This window comes from Amphiprion ocellaris, chromosome 17 (assembly GCF_022539595.1).
Source record: "Amphiprion ocellaris isolate individual 3 ecotype Okinawa chromosome 17, ASM2253959v1, whole genome shotgun sequence".
Lineage (NCBI taxonomy): Eukaryota > Metazoa > Chordata > Actinopteri > Pomacentridae > Amphiprion > Amphiprion ocellaris.
Window position 1 is genome coordinate 567,613 of NC_072782.1, and position 22,215 is coordinate 589,827.

A 22,215-nucleotide genomic window follows, 5' to 3' on the forward strand; every position below is an offset into this window, starting at 1 on the left:
GTGGCTAGTGACGGCTGATCGAGGCTTTGTTGAAGCTTCGACACTTCATTCAAAACATGGTTAAATTACTCGAGGCTTCACTGACACACACAGTGCTCGAGTAGGACATCTAGTGGTCAATAATATGAAGTGCAATCGATTCATGTTACTGATTGGTTCATGGATTGTTTTGGATTTGATTGGCAATGCACATTCCTGTTTGACTACACTAGATGATTTTATCTGTTCTAGTGGCTACAATAATGATAATATTACTAGTAATAATAATGACAATAACTTTTGAAGAGCATGTTTCTTATTTGCCATGTTGGTCTGTAACCCTGGATACTCTTCACTTATATTCTGTGTTATGAAACATTTAAACAGTGCTGCTACATTCATGAGATGTGCTCTATAAATACAGACTGATGTAATTTTCACATGGGGCTGGTGCAAATACAGATTATATTATGGATTTTGGCAAAGTATGTCATGGTGTTAATTGGTAAAGAGGTTGGTAAAGAGGGTGTGCTGGAAAACAGATCAGTGGGTGTGCATGTGTAACTGGATATGATTTTTTTATTTTAGAAATAACAATTTATCAACAGTTGTTGGACTCAAGGGGGTTTCTTCTTTTACTATCTCCACAGCCCTGAAAAAAGCCTGTTCACACAGCACAGATGAGGTTGGTATCACACAGCATACACTGGACCTGTGAAACAATCACTGACCAAAGTCAATTATAATTTGAATGCATTCAAGTAATTTTCCATTCCATTGAAATTGTGCATTGGCTCCTACAGGCATGCACATCAAGGACAACAATAGTGTAATTATATTTTCTGCAGCAGCATCATTGTAGATGAGGGCTTGCCCTGAGTTTTCCAATGTAAATAGAGGTGAAATAAAAATAACACTCGTAGTTGCCTTGTTATCCGGCAGCAAATGGAAATTATGCCATGCACAGGATCTTTTCCTGACTGGCTCCTGCTGCAGCTCTATCTATCTATCTATCTATCTATCTATCTATCTATCTATCTATCTATCTATATATATATGTATATATATATATATATATATATATATATATATATATATATATATATATATATATATATATATATATAGAGTAGTGTAGTGTGTACACACACACACACACACACACACACACACACACACACACACACACACACACACACACACACACTACTAACTGTCAAAGCAACTAACGACTGCAACAAAACCAACCTATTCTGTGGAAAATCATTCAAATGAACGACACTAAGGGATCTCCTATCCTGGAACACATTCGGTCCCCACCCAGTGAATCGCATAACAAACCGAACCAATCAGGTGATTCGAAGCAGTTGAGTGCTTCAAACGTCACTGAAGTGATTCAAACGTCATCGAGTCACCTGACCAAACCACGCGACGGCACAGTGGCTGGATACGTTTGCTTCATGAGCTACCGCGCATGTGTCGAAGCCTCGGGTATCAGAGGACCATCACTAGCAGTGGCCCCCTTTGGGATCTGATTGGCCACCCCGTGTGCCCCCCCCAAAATTTTCGTTGGAAATTTACATTACTGAAACTCCGATTTCCGACGCTCCTGAACGCAACTTTGTTGTCCGACTGCAACTGAATGCACCAATGACGTTAGTTTGATCTTTTGGCTGTATTTCGTTTGATTTGAAGAAGCTTTGAAGACTTTCCTGATGCCAGAAGAGAAGAAAAAGCTGCTCGAGCTTTGTACCTTTGCTGTAAGAAGACTATGGCCGTTTCTCAGTACGTAACATAGACTGTATATAAAGATATGTGATATATGCTACGTAACTGTCCAGACTTGGTTCTCACGTACTCGTGAAACGTCATCATTGAGACTGCATTGGACCAGACGAGTGGCATAGATATGAATCAGTAGATAAGACACGTCCATAGATATGAATCAGTAGATAGGACACGTCCATAGGTATGAATGAGTAGATAGGACGCGTCCCTTTGAGCTGCGTGCTACAGCGAGGCTAAGCTAGTAGGGGCAAAGTTTCAGTGCATTCCATTGATGAAGACGGCGTGAAAACAGAAACAAGAAGTATGCCGTCTCACTGTGCTGCATACAATTACACACTACGTCGTACGATTGAGACAAGGAAACTTGGAATAACTTTTCATAGGTAAGAATAGTTTTTGGCTCTTTTTTCATGATTAAATCTTGTTGAGAGCTTCCAGTCTATGAGAGCTAACTAATTAGCCACTAGCAAAACACATCGTGAGCTAGTAGCTTGACATCCAAATACCAGACGATTAATAGTAGCTGTTGTATAGTTGTATAAGCAGTAGTAGTAATACTAAAAGTACAATCAGCAGTAGTAGTATAAATAGCTGTTAGAGTCTTAGAAGTAGTATCAGCATTTATTATAGTATTACAAGTTGTAGTAGCAGTGCCAGTATCAGCAGCAGTAGTGAGTGTAATACCATTACTACTAGTAGTAGTCACATTGCTATTACTACCACCAATACTACCAATAGTAGTTATAAAGCCTAATTCATATATATCCAGATTATCATCTATGTTCTTCCATCATAGTATAGCCTTTGGTCCAAAAAACATCATAGTTTAGCCTTTAGTCCACAAGACGTTGTTATGTTCCGGCCGTCTGAAGTAGGTGAGGAGCAACAAAAAAACAGTCCAAACGCTGGTTTCCAGAGGGTTAGACGAGTATTTATTTGAAAGAGTAAGTTTACAACAACACAAAATGTGAGGGGGTTAAAAACAAATGGGTGTTAGTAAAATAAAAATAAATAAACAGAACTAAAAGTGAACTTCACATTGACATTGATGGGCATTCCAACCAGGAACAAAGTAAAAGATTATCAATAGGAAAAAAAACTCTTCCTGTTCACCTCTTAAAACCCAAAAACACACCACAGTAGCAACCTAAACTAAAACTACCAATGGGTTCCCTGTTTTCCTTTCTGAACATTTCAAAGGTCCCTCTCTATCTCCCCACACATCCACCAACCACTGAAACACATCTCCAAAGTTCTGCCGGGCCAGCTAAGCTTCCCCTCAGAAGAAGTGCTGCCACCTGCCAGATGAAGGAGCCTTTTGAGAGGCAGCTGGCATCGTGATTGGACTGTACTTTGGTCTGTTCCAGTCCAGCTTCAGCCCCAGAGACGGCAGGCGGGACGAGTCAACGGAGGCCTGGTGGACGAAGGCATGCAGCTGAGTACAATCCAGAAAACAACAGAGGAGGAGTGCAGCAGCCCAGAGCCAGAACAACCAGAGTAGCATGGTATGTCTCCTAGAAAACATCATAGTGTAGCCTTTGGTATGAAAAAACGCCGTCATATACATTGTATATTGTACAAATAACAAGTCTAAGGAAAGAGACATACATTGTAGAATTGTAGTAATTGTGGGCTGCCTGATATACTGATTATAAGTAAATTATCTTTTACTGATTTACGGTAATAAATACATTTAAAAATGGCGCTACTTTGGCTCTGAACCTTTATCTACCTGTGGTCGCTCTGTCTTCTGGAGTGATTTGATTGGTTATACGTCATGAATAAAACTCCTTTAACTTAACATCTGTAAACAAAACAAGAATGTATCAACAAAGTTTTCTGTTAGTTTGTGTTCTTTTAAGTTTAACTCCAAGATTTTAAATACTTTCATTTACTGCAAATGAATATCTACTCCAAGTGTCTCACTAATAATCATTATCAGCCTTAAAAACCCACAAAACACCCCTCTATACTCAACCACACTTAGTACAGTCTGGTTCCCCCTTCTATAAATCCGTTTGGAATCTTCCACTTCCTGTTTGTCAAAGTGGCCTTCTACCTGGACAGCTTTTGTTGGAGCTCATGCAACAAACATTTTGGGTAACTGCACTTTAATATGGATGGATGACACTGAATTAGAGTCTGTTTTAATGAGACTGAGTTAAGATGTGTAGTTCTGTCATTAAATAGGAAATTATTTCTCAGAATTCACAGAGAAAAGTCAGAAATGTTTGCTAGGTTAGCGTCCCACATGTTCTTTGGCTCAGCTAAAGCTAACTCTCTCCAACTTCTGGATCTCTTGAGTTGCTTGTTGTTAAAATATCTTGCTAGAGGTGCTGAAGCTCAGAAAGTCTGAGATGTTTGTTCAAAATCAGCTCATTCTCAAGTCTGATCTGAACTGTCCTCTTTTGTTTGAACTTTGCCTAAACTTAGGAGTTAATGACAGAGCAGCACATCCAGACTCAGTCTCATTTATGTAGAGATTAAACTTCAGTGTTATTCATTGATGCTAAAGTGCAGTTTTTCAAATGTTTGTTGCACATGCTCCCGACCAAACCAGTCCAGGTGGAAGACGATGTGAAGAGAAAGCTCCAGAGGATGAATATCACACATTTACGTTGGAAATAAATGTCCTTTAATTAGACATTGTCATGCAAAAGTTGGATTTCCCTTCAATGATGTTCAAATCTTTGTTGAGTGTTTTGTTGATGTTGGTTTCTAAATGTTTTCTGACACTCGGCCCCAAAGATTAAAACCGTTTACGGCTCACAAGCTGCAACAATTCACACATTATCAACTATCTTTCTGACTAAACTAAGATAAAAAGTGAAAAACTGCCTGGTCCCTGCATCATGAATGTAAATCTTTTTGGTTTTTATGACAGTAAACTCAATATATTTGGGTTTGACATTTTATAAACCAAAACAAGAAATGAATTAGTGGAGAAAACAATCAACAGATTAATGGACAAAGAAAATGTGTTTTCCAACATATATGGCTGAATTACTCCAACATTACAAGATACATCCAATTTTAATTCAATTTTATTTATATAACGCCAGTTACAGGTCAAATTGTCTCAAGACGCTTTATTTTTATATTTTTTTGTCATATTTAAATGATGACAAAGTAAGAAATTTAAACCTCTTGACTAATCCAGTTATTTGGTTTTTAAGAGACTAATGGACAATTAAAATAAGTTTCTCCACTAAAACTAATAAACATGAGGTCAAATAGAAGGAACAGTTTTAAATACTGCAGTCCCACGACGACAAGAATAAAGTTTGTCAACAAAAAGTAAATCTCCTGGTGGATTCCATGAAAGTCCTAATAAATGATAATAAAGTGTGATACTAAAGATTTGTGGTGCTAAAATGTCAAAGTAAAGATATGAAATTGAACATCTGGATGGAGGTTGATAAAAGTTGACCTCCCTTCATTTCTCTGGAGCGACTCCATGGATTTTATGGATGGTGGTTAAAGACCTGCTCTTCTAGTCGTCTTCCTTCTAGTTGCTGTAAAAAGTCAGTCCATCCTGGCCGACTTCAACACCTCTTCATGACAATTTGTTCTGCCTCCGACCTGGTGGAAACTCCAGAAACTCGGGAAAACCTGTCGAGACTCGAAGAACTCGTCGGGCGGGGGAAGGTGTGGTGGGTGGTGGGGGGAGGTGGGGGAGTAGAGGGGGGAGGCCGCCACCCACCTCCCCGCCTACTCTCCGCCCTGACTCCACCCAGACTCCGCCTTGGCTCCACCCATGTGGTCACTTCAGGAACTACGATGTCAAAGGGACGACGAATTTATTTCTTTTTGTCTGATCTGTAGCTCAGTGAGTTAAGGATTTGCCTGTGGAGCTGCAGGTCGCTGGTTCAAGACCAGACACTTCTTAAATTTTCTCAAAATCCTGACAAAGACAAAGAAAGAAAACTGCCGGTGGCGGGTCTTGAACCTGCGACCTTCCAGTTGGTAGTCTGTCTTCTTATCCCCTGAGCTACCAGCTCAGATACTAATCGTTCTTTTTTTTGCGCATTTATCATCTATTTTTTGTCGTTTTCGAGTTTTTTTTTAACTCGAGTCTTGACTCGACCGTTTTTCTCAGGAGGTTGGGCTTCAGCCTTTGTGCTGGAGGGTTGAACCCTCAGTTCCAAGACTTTCCAAAGCCTCCACACCTCCAGAGTCCTCAGGACCTGAGCTTTCACACAGTCTGAGGGCTGAAATTTTCTAAGTCCCACAGTAGTTCTCTGTTAGACTGAACTTTCAGACAGTCCAAGGACTGATACCTTCTAAATTCCTGAGCAGTTCTCTGTTAGTTTGAACCTTTCGACAGTCTGAGGACTGAAATCCTGAAAGTTTCTCAGTACTTCTCTGTTAGTTTGAACCTTCAGACAGTTCGAGGACTGAAATCATAAAAGTTCTTGAGTACTTCTCTGTTAGTTTGAACCTTTAGACAGTCTGAGGACTGAAATCTTAAAAGTTCTTGAGTACTTCTCTGTTAGTTTGAACTTTCTGGTTAACAGAAGCCTTAAAACTTGTGACCATGAGTCTTGATTTCACATTTAGACCATCCATCTGAGTTCTTCTCAGACCTTCACCTGTGGGTTTTTAGAAATCCTCAACAAACTTTGATTCTCTTCACTGAACAGTAAAGTTTGTGGAGATCAGAAGGTAACATTAGTTTGATCCATGCCTTTAACTACTAATAGACTTTATCTGGAAAGCAGTTTTCTGAAATGAGTTCTTACTAAATCTGTCCACAATCAAACCAAGAACATAGAAAGAGGAAATGTTTGAAGAAACAACTTGATGTTTTCATTTCAGACTAGAAAACGCTTTAAGATCTTTATCTGTGTCTTTTCAAATGTTTTGTCTTTAGTTTGATTCTTCTTAAATGTTTAGTTTTGCTCGTTTCTCACATTTTATTCTTTTCTAATGTCTGATTTGATTTCAAAATGTTTTGTCTTTTTAATGTTTGTTGTTTTTTTTCAAATGTTTTATCAGCTTGTTTGAAAAATTTCCTTTTCTTTGCCAATGTTTCATTTTTTGATTAAATCTTTAAGGTTTTTCTTTTTAAATGTTTTACCACCTTTTAATGTTTAATTTTCTTAATAAATGCTTCATTGTATTTTCTGTTTAATTCATATTTAAACTTTTATTGTCTTTAAGATTTAAGTTTCTAATTAAACATTTAATTTTTTAATTAACTGTATTGTCTTTTTAAAGGTTTAATAATCTAATTAAATGTTTGGCATTTTTTAAATGTTTAATATTCTGCTTGTTTAATTGTATTTATTAAATGTTTAATTATCTAAAATATTTCATCTTTAATGTTTAATATTTTTGTTTAAACAACTTTGTTTAATGCCACAATTACGTGTTTTGTATATTCTGTTTAATTATCTAATTAAATATTTTGTCTTTTTAATATAATTTAATTGTATTTAATGTTTAATTTCCTTATTAAAAGTTTTATTGTATTAAATGCTTTTTTCCTTTGATTTAATTGCTTTTTTTAATGTAGTTTATGTCTTTAATCTTTTTTTCCTGTCAAGATTTTAACCCCAACCTTAGAAATGAAACAAACCCTTAAATCACAATGAAAATACTTCTGTTGTCACAATCATGAGTTAGTCAGTTATTCAGTTTATCAATTCAACTTTATTTGTTTAACACCTTTCACACAGATGACAAAATTAAACTAGCAAAGAGAAAAAACTATGCTAAAACTATGATTAAAACTTTTTAACATAATAAAATGTGTTGTTTCCAGGGGATGGAGGGAGTTTATTGAAGTCTTCTTGGGCTCACATGGGAAATCATTTAAAATATAAACTTGATATTCAGTCTAAGGAAACTGGAAACTGCAGTGTGACAGAAAAACCAACAATATCTCCTGTTTTCTCCTTTAATGAGTCGACTCTTCTTGTGCTTTCAGACCAAAGAACTACAGACTCTTCACAACCTGCTCAAACTCTTGGTACAGGATCTCACCACACGGGTCAAGAAGGTTTCCTTCTCATTTCTACTCTAAAACTCACCTTCTCCTGCTCAAACTGCTGACAAATGTTTCTGCTGCTCTAAAGTCTGCTCTCCAGAACTTCCTAAAAACTCTCAAAGTCTCTTCTGCTGCATGTTGCTTTGTAGAACTGCTCCAGAAAACCTCACTAAACCACATGGAGGGGCCTCAAGATAGTCGTCCAAATGAAACCGTACAAAAACCAAACTAGCTCAACCCAAACACTAAAGTCCCCTGCAGCCTACCAGAGAACCTCTGACAACAGAGAATCAGGACAGGAACTCTTACCTTCTGGACAACCAACGTTGGTTCACCAACAAGAATACAGAATGTGTCTGACCAAAAACCTCTGAAGACTCACTACAGCCAAGATAAAGACACAACTCACCTGCACCAAATCCACTAATCACTGCACACATTAGCACCATGTGCTAACTGTGGCTAAAGAACCACATTTACCAAGACAACTATCCAGCACAAACTCCTAAAACACACCAAGAAACACATTAAAGACGATTTTACTGCTGGAAGCTGCAAGCCAACGCCTAAAGCACAAACTAAAGCAACGGAGCCAAACCCGGTTCAGTGGTGAAGAGAAACAGAGGAAATGTTTGTCTGCAGCTAAATAAAGCAGGAAGACACTGAGCTGCTCAGGTGTTCCTGATAACACCAAGCTGCTCAGGTGTTCCTGATAACACGAAGCAGCCACCTGGACAGCCAATAGGAACACAGTTTACTGGAAGTCCAGAGGGCTGGCTTAAGCCGCGATTCCACAAGCACCTACTCGGCGCGGTGCTGCTCGGCTCGTCTTTGTTTGCGAGCATTTCCATATGGATTAGTGCATGGTATCAGGCACGATTTTCCGTACCTTCTCGGCTGTTCCAAGCGAGATGAAGTGAGCCGAGATGTGACGTCTACATAGCGCAGGCCACTGATTGGACAGCAGTGCAGGCCACTGATTGGACAGGGAGTGACGACACACGAGAGCGACTCCAGCACGAAAACAAAACCGGCATTTAAAAAAAAAAACTAAACAGCGACGGTGTGCATTGGTCTTCACAGACCTCTCTGTTCTTCATAATTTTAATATGATAGCCAGACCTGTACCGTGGGTGAATGAAGAGGTCGAGACTTTTCTGTCTTTGGTGGTGGACCAAAGAATACAGAGAGAGCTGGACGGAGAAAGTTTATCAGGAGGTCTCTGAGCGGATGGCCGCTCACATATACAGTAGACTGTATATAAAGAGGACAATGAAGCAGTGTAGGGAGAAGCTGAAAAAGTTCAAAAATGACTATCGGTTCACCAAGGACCACAGCGGCCGGCGTGGGTCAACCAGGAGGTGTTGGAAGAGGTTTAATGGAAGCTATTTACTGGCACCACACCAGCGAGCAACAGGAGGGAGACTCAGCTGCTGCATTATTGGAGACGTTCAAGGACGGTGAGTGTTTTGTGACTTCAAGAAACTTTTACATCATTTATCCCATTGGTGGCAAACTCCCTTTAAGCAAACAAGTATATTTAGAAAGTAACGTCGTTGTCTCCTGTAGCAGACAATAAGCGAGCTAGTTAGCCATCGGCGCTAGCTAGTTAGCCGTCAGCGCTAGCTCCGTGCTCTGCTTGTATTTCGTGCTGCTGTTTATAACGTTTAGCTCTCAAGCTAATACATCAGGCAGCATGACGAACTAAGCTAGTGGTCTTAAAGGTTTATTTTTTTCACAAGTTACAATGTCGTATTTTTCGTGTACTTAGGGTGAATGTTTATTTCTGTTCAAGAATCCCTTTCGACGTGCGAAGCCTGCTCCACCTCCGTCATGGAGCCCCCAGCTCCCTGCCTCCTCTCCAGCACCAGCTTCAGCACCAGTACCAACTCGGACACCGAGCCTGTCATCATCAACTTCCAGCACATAACAGCAACGTCTTATCACCGGTAAGACACGGTAAACAGAGAGCATGGTTGTTTTTCGCATTATTATTATTACTACAGATGTAAATGCCTGCAAGCATGATCAGAACAGCGAGACCAACGACCAAGAATTCAGGCAGGTGTAAATGCAAACTGTACAGCTGCCAGCTCAGGAACTCCTGATGAAAGCTACATGTAGCTACAGTGACACATAAACAGAACACATGCAGCTGCATTTTTTTCCATTGAGTTAACAAGCAAATCACTCTAATTTACTTTCTCGTGCAATGTAGTATTGCAACCATCCTTCTTATAGTCACTAGGTAACTGTGAAACTGAATGAAAATATACATAGAAATAAGAAAACACAGCCGTTCTTAGCCACTCCAAAATGTGCACAAGATGAAATGAAGTTCACACCACGTTGTTTTTAGTTGTGGTGGAGGAGGTACTGTTTGTGCTTCAGTTAAAGTAAAGAGTGCCAAAAATTTATTAAAGTAAAACTATCAAAGACATGATCATGATTGAAAATCAGTGGACGGGTGGCTAAACACATCACATCATAGCTGTGGAGCCCTTCAAGCTCCTGGGGACTACAATCTTTCAGGACCTGCAGTGGGAGACGAACATCCACTCCATCCTGAAAAAGGCTCAGCAGAGGATGTATTTCCTACAGCAGCTGAGGAGACATGGCCTGCCACAGGAGCTGTTGATCCAGTTCTACACTGCAGTCATCCAATCTGTCCTGTGCACCTCTGGATCAGCCACACAGCAGGACAGAAACAGACTACAGCCTATAGTACGGACTGCAGAAAACATCATCAGAGACCCCGCTCACCCTGGAGATAAACTGTTTCCCCCCTCCCCTCTGCCGTCACTGTAATAAACAGCTGAGCCATTCCTACACACCTGTACAATAGTCAGTATTCCAATGGTCATGTACAGCATTTTTTTTTCACCATGAACAGCGTTCTCTGCTTTTGCACTACTGTGTTTATAGCAATTATCATTTTGCTAATGTATTTATTCCAGTCTAGCTGTAAATTTCTGTATATATTGTTTTATTTGATTTGTCTTTATTTCTTTCTCCTCCCTGTTCCTCTTTCTATAGTTTCTTTATTTTTTTATTATTCTCTTCCATATTCCTAGTGTGACACCAACAGCCAAAACCAAATTCCTTGTATGTTGTGTACTTACTTGGCCATTAGAGCTGATTCTGATCACTTTTCTGTCTTTGGTCTAGGCAAGAGGAAAAGGGGCAACAGAAAATTGGACCTTCCAAGCATGCTTGTGGAGATGCAGGCTGAGAAGGAATGGAGTCATGCCCAGCATGATGAGAACATCCGGTTGCTCCTCAGCGAGGCAAGAGAGAATGAAGCGGCCTTGCAGCAGAGGAGATGGTCCAGAATACTGCCTTCAACCAGTCATTCCTGGGTGTGCTGGGGCAGCTGGACCAGGCAGTGCTGGGTGTGCTGGGGCAGCTGGTGCAGGCAGTGGGCAGCCAGCCAGAATTGCATTAAAGAAAACAATAGTGGTCCGGGGACCAAAAAACAGAAGTATAACAAGAAGAATAACTTCTAACTTCTGCATGACACGTCCTGCATCAGTGCATCCTGTACATCTCTGCCCTCCTCCTCCACACCTTGTGCCACTGCAGGCTGATGTGCTGCTGCTTCAGGTAAATCCCATGAAGTCTCATAAGAGAGCATCTGAAACACATACACAGCATACATATTTTAATACCTAATAGCGACAAACTGCAGCCATTACAGGGTCGTTCACAGGACTGATACGATAGCTAGCGAACTAGCATTAGCTTACCCTCATATGTTGTCTAGTTCAAATCCTGTTGTCTTCGACTTGATACTGCTGCATCGCCTCCCAAACTCTCCTGTGTGTCTCCTGAGTGTTTCGACTCGCCGCTCTCAGCTTTCTCCGACTCTTCTATTACTTTGAATCTGACAGAAAGCCACAGACCGAGCAGCAGGTGTACCATCGCCTCCATTATGTTGCGTTTGTGTCGCACACAAACGACGTTAAGGGACTTTCGGCTCGCTGCGCTATGACGACTCCACCCACGATGAGGCTATATGGAAGAACAACTAAACCGAGACGAGCTGAGTCATATACAGTATTGGCGAATAGGGCTGCCACAAACGACGCGTCGACGAATCGCCTGAGCACGATACGTCATCAAAAGCGGACGTGGGCGCGCAATGCAACAGAAATCACCGTCCGAGTGGAGCGCGGAACACGCATGGACATCCGCGCTGTATCGTGCATATATAGTATATGCATATATTATATACGCACAATACAGCGTGGACATCCGCGTTTACGATACGGCGCGGACATCCGCGCCGCATCGTGCATATACTATATATGCACGATACAGCGCGGATGTCCATGCGTGTTCCGCGCTCCACTCGGACGGTGATTTCTGTTGCATTGCGCGCTCACTTCCGCTTTTGATGACGTATCGTGCTCACGCGATTCGTCGATGCGTCGTTTGTGGCAGCCCTATTGGCGAACCGTACCGCGCCGAGTAGATGCTTGTGGAATCGCGGCTTTAGTGAAGGAAATTTAGTTTAAAGTTGAAGCAGAAAGTTAACAAAGAAAGTTGAAAACTACCTTCTGATCCCTGAAATCTCTGAGTTTTCACACAAAGAACGCCTGAACATGTCAAACTGGTTCCATAGTAGAACCATCATTGTAAAAACGTCATAGTATGGTGTGTTACTCAAAAAACATTAGGACCCGGCTGTCTAGGGTCGCCGAGGAGCAACACAAAAACAGGACAAACGCTGGTTTCCAGGGGGTTAGGAGGCTATTTATTTGAAAGAGGAAGTTTACAACAACACATGTGAGCAGAAAAATCACAAAGTCTGTATTTAGTTCAGCTGAAAATATTAGTTTTTGTCTTTTTTATTGGCCAAACTTTTCAGGAAGTAGAAAGAAAAACAGTTTAGTATGTCGTTCAAAGTGTGGAAAAAAAGCTCATAGTTTAGTATGTCGTCCAAAATGTCGAAAAAACGTCATAGTTTAGTATGTCGTCCAAAATGTGACAAAAACGTCATAGTTTAGTATGTCGTCCAAAATGTGACAAAAACATCATAGTTTAGTATGTCGTCCAAAATGTGGGAAAAAAAGTAATAGTTTAGTATGTCGTCCAAAATGTCACAAAAGTCTCATAGTGTAGTATGTCGTCCAAAATATCACTGAAACGTCATAGTTTAGCATGTCGTCCAAAATGTGGAAAAAACATCATAGTGTAGTATGTCGTCCAAAATATCACTGAAACGTCATAGTTTAGCATGTCGTCCAAAATGTGGAAAAAACATCATAGTTTAGTATGTCGTCCAAAATGGGACAAACAAGTCATCGTTTAGTGTGTCGTCCAAAATGTGAAAAAAAGTCATAGTTTAGTATGTCGTCAACGATGTCACTAAAACATAATAGTTTAGTATGTCGTCCAAAATGTGACAAAAACATCATAGTTCCGGATGTTGTCCAAAATATGGAAAAACAAGTCGTCCAAAATGTCACAAAAATGTCATAGTTTAGTATGTCGTCCAAAATGTCACAAAAATGTCCGTGGGCGTACTGGGGGCAGTGGCTAGTGATGGCTGATCGAGGCTTTGTTGAAGCTTCGACACTTCATTCAAAACATGGTTAAATTACTTGAGGCTTCACTGACACACAGTGCTCGAGTAGGACATCTAGTGGTCAATAAAATAAAGTGCAATCGATTGATGTTACTGATTGGTTGGTTCATGGATTGTTTTGGATTTGATTCGCAATGCACATTCCTGTTTGACTACACTAGATGATTGTATCTGTTCTAGTGGCTACAATAATGATAATATTACTAGTAATAATAATGACAATAACTTTTGAAGAGCATGTTTCTTATTTGCCATGTTGGTCTGTAACCCTGGATACTCTTCACTTATATTCTGTGTTATGAAACATTTAAACAGTGCTGCTACATTCATGAGATGTGCTCTATAAATACAGACTGATGTAATTTTCACATGGGGCTGGTGCAAATACAGATTATATTATGGATTTTGGCAAAGTATGTCATGGTGTTAATTGGTAAAGAGGTTGGTAAAGAGGGTGTGCTGGAAAACAGATCAGTGGGTGTGCATGTGTAACTGAATATGATTTTTTTATTTTAGAAATAACAATTTATCAACAGTTGTTGGACTCAAGGCGGTTTCTTCTTTTACTGTCTCCACAGCCCTGAAAAAAGCCTGTTCACACTGCACAGATGAGGTTGGTATCACATAGCATACACTGGACCTGTGAAACAATCACTGACCAAAGTCAATCATAATTTGAATGCATTCAAGTAATTTTCCATTCCATTGAAATTGTGCATTGGCTCCTACAGGCATGCACATCAAGGACAACAATAGTGTAATTATATTTTCTGCAGCAGCATCATTGTAGATGAGGGCTTGCCCTGAGTTTTCCCATGTAAATAGAGGTGAAATAAAAATAACACTCGTAGTTGCCTTGTTATCCGGCAGCAAATGGAAATTATGCCATGCACAGGACCTTTTCCTGATTGGCTCCTGCTGCAGCTCTATCTATCTATCTATCTATCTATCTATCTATCTATCTATCTATCTATCTATCTATCTATCTATCTATCTATCTATCTATCTATCTATCTATCTATCTATCTATCTATCTATCTATCTATCTATATAGTGTAGTGTAGTGTGTACATATCATCTATCTATCTATCTATCTATCTATCTATCTATCTATCTATCTATCTATCTATCTATCTATCTATATATATATATATATATATATATATATATATATATATATATATATATATATATATATATATATATATATATATATATATATATATATATATATATATATATATATATATATATATATATATATACACACACTACTAACTGTCAAAGCAACTAACGACTGCAACAAAACCAACCTATTCTGTGGAAAATCATTCAAATGAACGACACTAAGGGATCTCCTATCCTGGAACACATTCGGTCCCCACCCAGTGAATCGCATAACAAACCGAACCAATCAGGTGATTCGAAGCAGTTGAGTGCTTCAAACGTCACTGAAGTGATTCAAACGTCATCGAGTCACCTGACCAAACCACGCGACGGCACAGTGGCTGGATACGTTTGCTTCATGAGCTACCGCGCATGTGTCGAAGCCTCGGGTATCAGAGGACCATCACTAGCAGTGGCCCCCTTTGGGATCTGATTGGCCACCCCGTGTGCCACCCCGTGTGCCCCCCCCAAAATTTTCGTTGGAAATTTACATTACTGAATCTCCGATTTCCGACGCTCCTGAACGCAACTTTGTTGTCCGACTGCAACTGAATGCACCAATGACGTTGTTTGATCTTTTGGCTGTATTTCGTTTGATTTGAAGAAGCTTTGAAGACTTTCCTGATGCCAGAAGAGAAGAAAAAGCTGCTCGAGCTTTGTACCTTTGCTGTAAGAAGACTATGGCCGTTTCTCAGTACGTAACATAGACTGTATATAAAGATATGTGATATATGCTACGTAACTGTCCAGACTTGATTCTCACGTACTCGTGAAACGTCATCATTGAGACTGCATTGGACCAGACTAGTGGCATAGATATGAATCAGTAGATAAGACACGTCCATAGATATGAATCAGTAGATAGGACACGTCCCTTTGAGCTGCGTGCTACAGCGAGGCTAAGCTAGTGGGGGCAAAGTTTCAGTGCAGTCCATTGATGTAGACGGCGTGAAAACAGAAACAAGTATGCTGCCTCACTGTGCTGCATACAGTTACACACTACGTCGTACGATTGAGACAAGGAAACCTGGAATGACTTTTCATAGGTAAGAATAGTTTTTGGCTCTTTTTTCATGATTAAATCTTGTTGAGAGCTTCCAGTCTATGAGAGCTAACTAATTAGCCACTAGCAAACCACTAACGTGAGCTAGTAGCTTGACATCCAAATACCAGACGATTAATAGTAGCTGTTGTATAGTTGTATAAGCAGTAGTAGTAATACTAAAAGTACAAGCAGCAGTAGTAGTATAAAGATCTGTTAGAGTCTTAGAAGTAGTATCAGCATTTATTATAGTATTACAAGTTGTAGTAGCAGTGCCAGTATCAGCAGCAGTAGTGAGTGTAATACCATTACTACTAGTAGTAGTCACATTGCTATTACTACCACCAATACTACCAATAGTAGTTATAAAGCCTAATTCATATATATCCAGATTATCATCTATGTTCTTCCATCATAGTATAGCCTTTGGTCCAAAAAACGTCATAGTTTAGCCTTTAGTCCACAAGACGTTGTTATGTTCCGGCCGTCTGAAGTAGGTGAGGAGCAACACAAAAACAGTCCAAACGCTGGTTTCCAGAGGGTTAGACGAGTATTTATTTGAAAGAGTAAGTTTACAACAACACAACATGTGAGGGGGTTAAAAACAAATGGGTATTAGTAAAATAAAAATGAACAGAACTAAAAGTGAACTTCACATTGACATTGATGGGCATTCCAACCAGGAACAAAGTAAAAGATAATCAATAGGAAAAAAAACTCTTCCTGTTCACCTCTTAAAACCCAAAAACACACCACAGTAGCACCCTAAACTAAAACTACCAATGGGTTCCCTGTTTTCCTTTCTGAATATTTCAAAGGTCCCTCTCTATCTCCCCACACATCCACCAACCACTGGAACACATCTCCAAAGTTCTGCTGGTCCAGCTCAGCTTCCCCTCAGAAGAAGTGGCGCCACCTGCCAGATGAAGGAGCCTTTTGAGAGTCAGCTGGCATCGTGATTGGACTGTACTTTGGTCTGTTCCAGTCCAGCTTCAGCTCCAGAGACGGCAGGCGGGACAAGTCAACGGAGGCCTGGTGGTCGAAGGCATGCAGCTGAGTACAATCTAGAAAACAACTGAGGAGGAGTGCAGCAGCCCAGAGCCAGAACAACCAGAGTAGCATGGTATGTCTCCTAGAAAACATCATAGTGTAGCCTTTGGTATGAAAAAACGCCGTCATATACATCGTATATTGTACAAATAACAAGTCAAAGGAAAGAGACATACATTGTAGAATTGTAGTAATTGTGGGCTGCCTGATTTACTGATTATAAGTAAATTATCTTTTACTGATTTACGGTAATAAATCAATTTAAAAATGGCGCTACTTTGGCTCTGAACCTTTATCTACCTGTGGTTGCTCTGTCTTCTGGAGTGATTTGATTGGTTATACGTCACGAATAAAACTCCTTTAACTTAACATCTGTAAACAAAACAAAAATGTATCAACAAAGTTTTCTGTTAGTTTGTATTCTTTTAAGTTTAACTCCAAGATTTTAAATACTTTCATTTACTGCAAATGAATATCTACTCCAAATGTCTCACTAATAATCATTATCAGCCTTAAAAACCCACAAAACACCCCTCTATACTGGACCACACTTAGTACAGTCTGGTTCCCCCTTCTATAAATCTGCTTGGAATCTTCCACTTCCTGTTTGTCAAAGTGGCCTTCCACCTGGACAGCTTTTGTTGGAGCTCATGCAACAAACATTTTGGGTAACTGCACTTTAATATGGATGGATGACACTGAATTAGAGTCTGTTTTAATGAGACTGAGTTAAGATGTGTAGCTCTGTCATTAAATAGGAAATTATTTCTCAGAATTCACAGAGAAAAGTCAGAAATGTTTGCTAGGTTAGCGTCCCACATGTTCTTTGGCTCAGCTAAAGCTAACTCTCTCCAACTTCTGGATCTCTTGAGTTGTTTGTTGTTAAAATATCTTGCTAGAGGTGCTGAAGCTCAGAAAGTCTGAGATGTTTGTTCAGAATAAGCTCATTCTCAAGTCTGATCTGAACTGTCCTCTTTTGTTTGAACTTTGCCTAAACTTAGGAGTTAATGACAGAGCAGCACATCCAGACTCAGTCTCATTTATGTAGAGGTTAAACTTCAGTGTTATTCATTGATGTTAAAGTGCAGTTTTTCAAATGTTTGTTGCACATGCTCCCGACCAAACCAGTCCAGGTGGAAGACGATGTGAAGAGAAAGCTCCAGAGGATGAATATCACACATTTACGTTGGAAATAAATGTCCTTTAATTAGACATTGTCATGCAAAAGTTGGATTTCCCTTTAATGATGTTCAAATCTTTGTTGAGTGTTTTGTTGATGTTGGTTTCTAAATGTTTTCTGACACTCGGCCCCAAAGATTAAAACCGTTTACGGCTCACAAGCTGCAACAATTCACACATTATCAACTATCTTTCTGACTAAACTAAGATAAAAAGTGAAAAACTGCCTGGTCCCTGCATCATGAATGTAAATCTTTTTGGTTTTTATGACAGTAAACTCAATATATTTGGGTTTGACATTTTATAAACCAAAACAAGAAATGAATTAGTGGAGAAAACAATCAACAGATTAATGGACAAAGAAAATGTGTTTTCCAACATATATGGCTGAATTACTCCAACATTACAAGATACATCCAATTTTAATTCAATTTTATTTATATAACGCCAGTTACAGGTCAAATTGTCTCAAGACGCTTTATTTTTATATTTTTTTGTCATATTTAAATGATGACAAAGTAAGAAATTTAAACCTCTTGACTAATCCAATTATTTGGTTTTTAAGAGACTAATGGACAATTAAAATAAGTTTCTCCACTAAAACTAATAAACATGAGGTCAAATAGAAGGAACAGTTTTAAATACTGCAGTCCCACGACGACAAGAATAAAGTTTGTCAACAAAAAGTAAATCTCCTGGTGGATTCCATGAAAGTCCTAATAAATGATAATAAAGTGTGATACTAAAGATTTGTGGTGCTAAAATGTCAAAGTAAAGATATGAAGTTGAACATCTGGATGGAGGTTGATAAAAGTTGACCTCCCTTCATTTCTCTGGAGCGACTCCATGGATTTTATGGATGGTGGTCAAAGACCTGCTCTTCTAGTCGTCTTCCTTCTAGTTGCTGTAAAAAGTCAGTCCATCCTGGCCGACTTCAACACCTCTTCATGACAATTTGTTCTGCCTCCGACCTGGTGGAAACTCCAGAAACTCGGGAAAACCCGTCGAGACTCGAAGAACTCGTGGAGACTCGAAGAACTCGTCGGGCGGGGGAAGGTGTGGTGGGTGGTGGGGGGAGGTGGGGGAGTAGAGGGGGGAGGCCGCCACCCACCTCCCCGCCTACTCTCCGCCCTGACTCCACCCAGACTCCGCCTTGGCTCCACCCATGTGGTCACTTCAGGAACTACGATGTCAAAGGGACGACGAATTTATTTCTTTTTGTCTGATCTGTAGCTCAGTGAGTTAAGGATTTGCCTGTGGAGCTGCAGGTCGCTGGTTCAAGACCAGACACTTCTTAAATTTTCTCAAAATCCTGACAAAGACAAAGAAAGAAAACTGCCGGTGGCGGGTCTTGAACCTGCGACCTTCCAGTTGGTAGTCTGTCTTCTTATCCCCTGAGCTACCAGCTCAGATACTAATTGTTCTTTTTTTTGCGCATTTATCATCTATTTTTTGTCGTTTTCGAGTTTTTTTTTAACTCGAGTCTTGACTCGACCGTTTTTCTCAGGAGGTTGGGCTTCAGCCTTTGTGCTGGAGGGTTGAACCCTCAGTTCCAAGACTTTCCAAAGCCTCCACACCTCCAGAGTCCTCAGGACCTGAGCTTTCACACAGTCTGAGGGCTGAAATTTTCTAAGTCCCACAGTAGTTCTCTGTTAGACTGAACTTTCAGACAGTCCAAGGACTGATACCTTCTAAATTCCTGAGCAGTTCTCTGTTAGTTTGAACCTTTCGACAGTCTGAGGACTGAAATCCTGAAAGTTTCTCAGTACTTCTCTGTTAGTTTGAACCTTCAGACAGTTCGAGGACTGAAATCATAAAAGTTCTTGAGTACTTCTCTGTTAGTTTGAACCTTTAGACAGTCTGAGGACTGAAATCTTAAAAGTTCTTGAGTACTTCTCTGTTAGTTTGAACTTTCTGGTTAACAGAAGCCTTAAAACTTGTGACCATGAGTCTTGATTTCACATTTAGACCATCCATCTGAGTTCTTCTCAGACCTTCACCTGTGGGTTTTTTAGAAATCCTCAACAAACTTTGATTCTCTTCACTGAACAGTAAAGTTTGTGGAGATCAGAAGGTAACATTAGTTTGATCCATGCCTTTAACTACTAATAGACTTTATCTGGAAAGCAGTTTTCTGAAATGAGTTCTTACTAAATCTGTCCACAATCAAACCAAGAACATAGAAAGAGGAAATGTTTGAAGAAACAACTTGATGTTTTCATTTCAGACTAGAAAATGCTTTAAGATCTTTATCTGTTTTTGCTCTTTTTGATCGTTTTATTGTCTCTTCTGTTTAATTTGATCTTCTGAAGTCTAACTGGTGTCTTTTCAAATGTTTTGTCTTTAGTTTGATTCTTCTTAAATGTTTAGTTTTGCTCTTTTCTCACATTTTATTCTTTTCTAATGTCTGATTTGATTTCAAAATGTTTTGTCTTTTTAATGTTTGTTGTTTTTTTCAAATGTTTTATCAGCTTGTTTGAAAAATTTCCTTTTCTTTGCCAATGTTTCATTTTTTGATTAAATCTTTAAGGTTTTTCTTTTTAAATGTTTTACCACCTTTTAATGTTTAATTTTCTTAATAAATGCTTCATTGTATTTTCTGTTTAATTCATATTTAAACTTTTATTGTCTTTACGATTTAAGTTTCTAATTAAACATTTAATTTTTTAATTAACTGTATTGTCTTTTTAAAGGTTTAATAATCTAATTAAATGTTTGGTATTTTTTAAATGCTTAATATTCTACTTGTTTAATTGTATTTATGAAATGTTTAATTATCTAAAATATTTCATCTTTAACGTTTAATATTTTTGTTTAAAAAATTTTGTTTAATGCCATAATTACGTGTTTTGTATATTCTGTTTAATTATCTAATTAAATATGTTAAAAATGTCTTTTTAATATAATTTAATTGTATTTAATGTTTAATTTCCTTATTAAAAGTTTTATTGTATTAAATGCTTTTTTCCTTTGATTTAATTGCTTTTTTTAATGTAGTTTATGTCTTTAATCTTTTTTTCCTGTCAAGATTTTAACCCCAACCTTAGAAATGAAACAAACCCTTAAATCACAATGAAAATACTTCTGTTGTCACAATCATGAGTTAGTCAGTTATTCAGTTTATCAATTCAACTTTATTTGTTTAACACCTTTCACACAGATGACAAAACTAAACTAGCAAAGAGAAAAAACTATGCTAAAACTATGATTAAAACTTTTTAACATAATAAAATGTGTTGTTTCCAGGGGATGGAGGGAGTTTATTGAAGTCTTCTTGGGCTCACATGGGAAATCATTTAAAATATAAACTTGATATTCAGTCTAAGGAAACTGGAAACTGCAGTGTGACAGAAAAACCAACAATATCTCCTGTTTTCTCCTTTAATGATTCGACTCTTCTTGTGCTTTCAGACCAAAGAACTACAGACTCTTCACAACCTGCTCAAACTCTTGGTACAGGACCTCACCACACGGGTCAAGAAGGTTTCCTTCTCATTTCTACTCTGAAGCTCACCTTCTCCTGCTCAAACTGCTGACAAATGTTTCTGCTGCTCTAAAGTCTGGTCTCCAGATCTTCCTAAAAACTCTCAACGTCTCTTCTGCTGCAGGTTACTTTGTAGAACTGTTCCAGAAAACCTCACTAAACCACATGGAGGGGCCTCAAGATAGTCGTCCAAATAAAACCATACAAAAACCAAACTAGCACAGTACAAACGCTAAAGTCTCCTGCAGCCTACCAGAGAACCTCTGAGAACAGAGAATCAGGACAGGAACTCTTACCTTCTGGACAACCAACGCTGGTTCACAAATAAGAATACAGAGTGTGTCTGACCAAAAGCCTCTGAAGACTCACTACAGCGAAGATAAAGACACAACTCACCTGCACCAAATCCACTAATCACTGCACACATTAGCACCATGTGCTAACTGTGGCTAAAGAACCACATTTACCAAGACAACTATCCAGTACAAAGCCCTAAAACACACCAAGAAACACATTAAAGACGATTTTACTGCTGGAAGCTGCAAGCCAACGCCTAAAGAACAAATTAAAGCAACGGAGCCAAACCCAGTTCTGTGGTGAAGAGAAATGTTTGACTGCAGCTAAATAAAACAGGAAGACACTGAGCTGCTCAGGTGTTCCTGATAACACCAAGCTGCTCAGGTGTTCCTGATAACACCAAGCAGCCACCTGGACAGCCAATAGGAACACAGCTTACTGGAAGTCCAGAGGGCTGGCTTAGTCAAGGAAATTTAGTTTAAAGCTGAGGCAGAAAGTTAACAAAGTTGAAAACCACCTTCTGATACCTGAAATCTCTGAGTTTTCACACAAAGAACGCCTGAACATGTCAAACTGGTTCCATAGTAGAACCATCATTGTAAAAATGTCATAGTATGGTGTGTTGCTCAAAAAACATTAGGACCCGG

The 22,215-nt window shown here is 39.2% G+C and overlaps 1 protein-coding gene across 13 annotated transcripts; it reads left to right on the top strand.

Moving 5' to 3' along the window:
- Nucleotides 1-1,211: 1,211 nt before the first annotated feature.
- On the top strand, nt 1,212-21,859 carry LOC129350994 (uncharacterized). Of its 13 annotated transcripts, XR_008604607.1 has the most exons (9): nt 1,215-1,764; nt 2,968-3,272; nt 7,700-9,219; nt 9,555-9,708; nt 10,928-11,362; nt 13,928-13,962; nt 16,377-16,681; nt 21,199-21,270; nt 21,396-21,859. XR_008604607.1 is itself a non-coding variant. In XM_055019471.1 (7 exons), the coding sequence occupies exons 4-7, from the start codon at nt 8,897-8,899 to the stop codon at nt 21,292-21,294; spliced, it is 1,008 nt and encodes a 335-aa protein (XP_054875446.1). In that variant the 5' UTR covers nt 1,212-1,764; nt 2,968-3,272; nt 7,700-7,771; nt 7,909-8,896; the 3' UTR covers nt 21,295-21,859. The 13 variants fall into 13 exon arrangements, 10 of the variants coding, with proteins under 10 accessions (XP_054875446.1, XP_054875444.1, XP_054875449.1 ...); XR_008604608.1 differs by lacking the exon at nt 16,377-16,681 and having other exon boundaries at nt 1,214-1,764; XR_008604606.1 differs by having other exon boundaries at nt 21,199-21,859.
- Nucleotides 21,860-22,215: the final 356 nt, after the last annotated feature.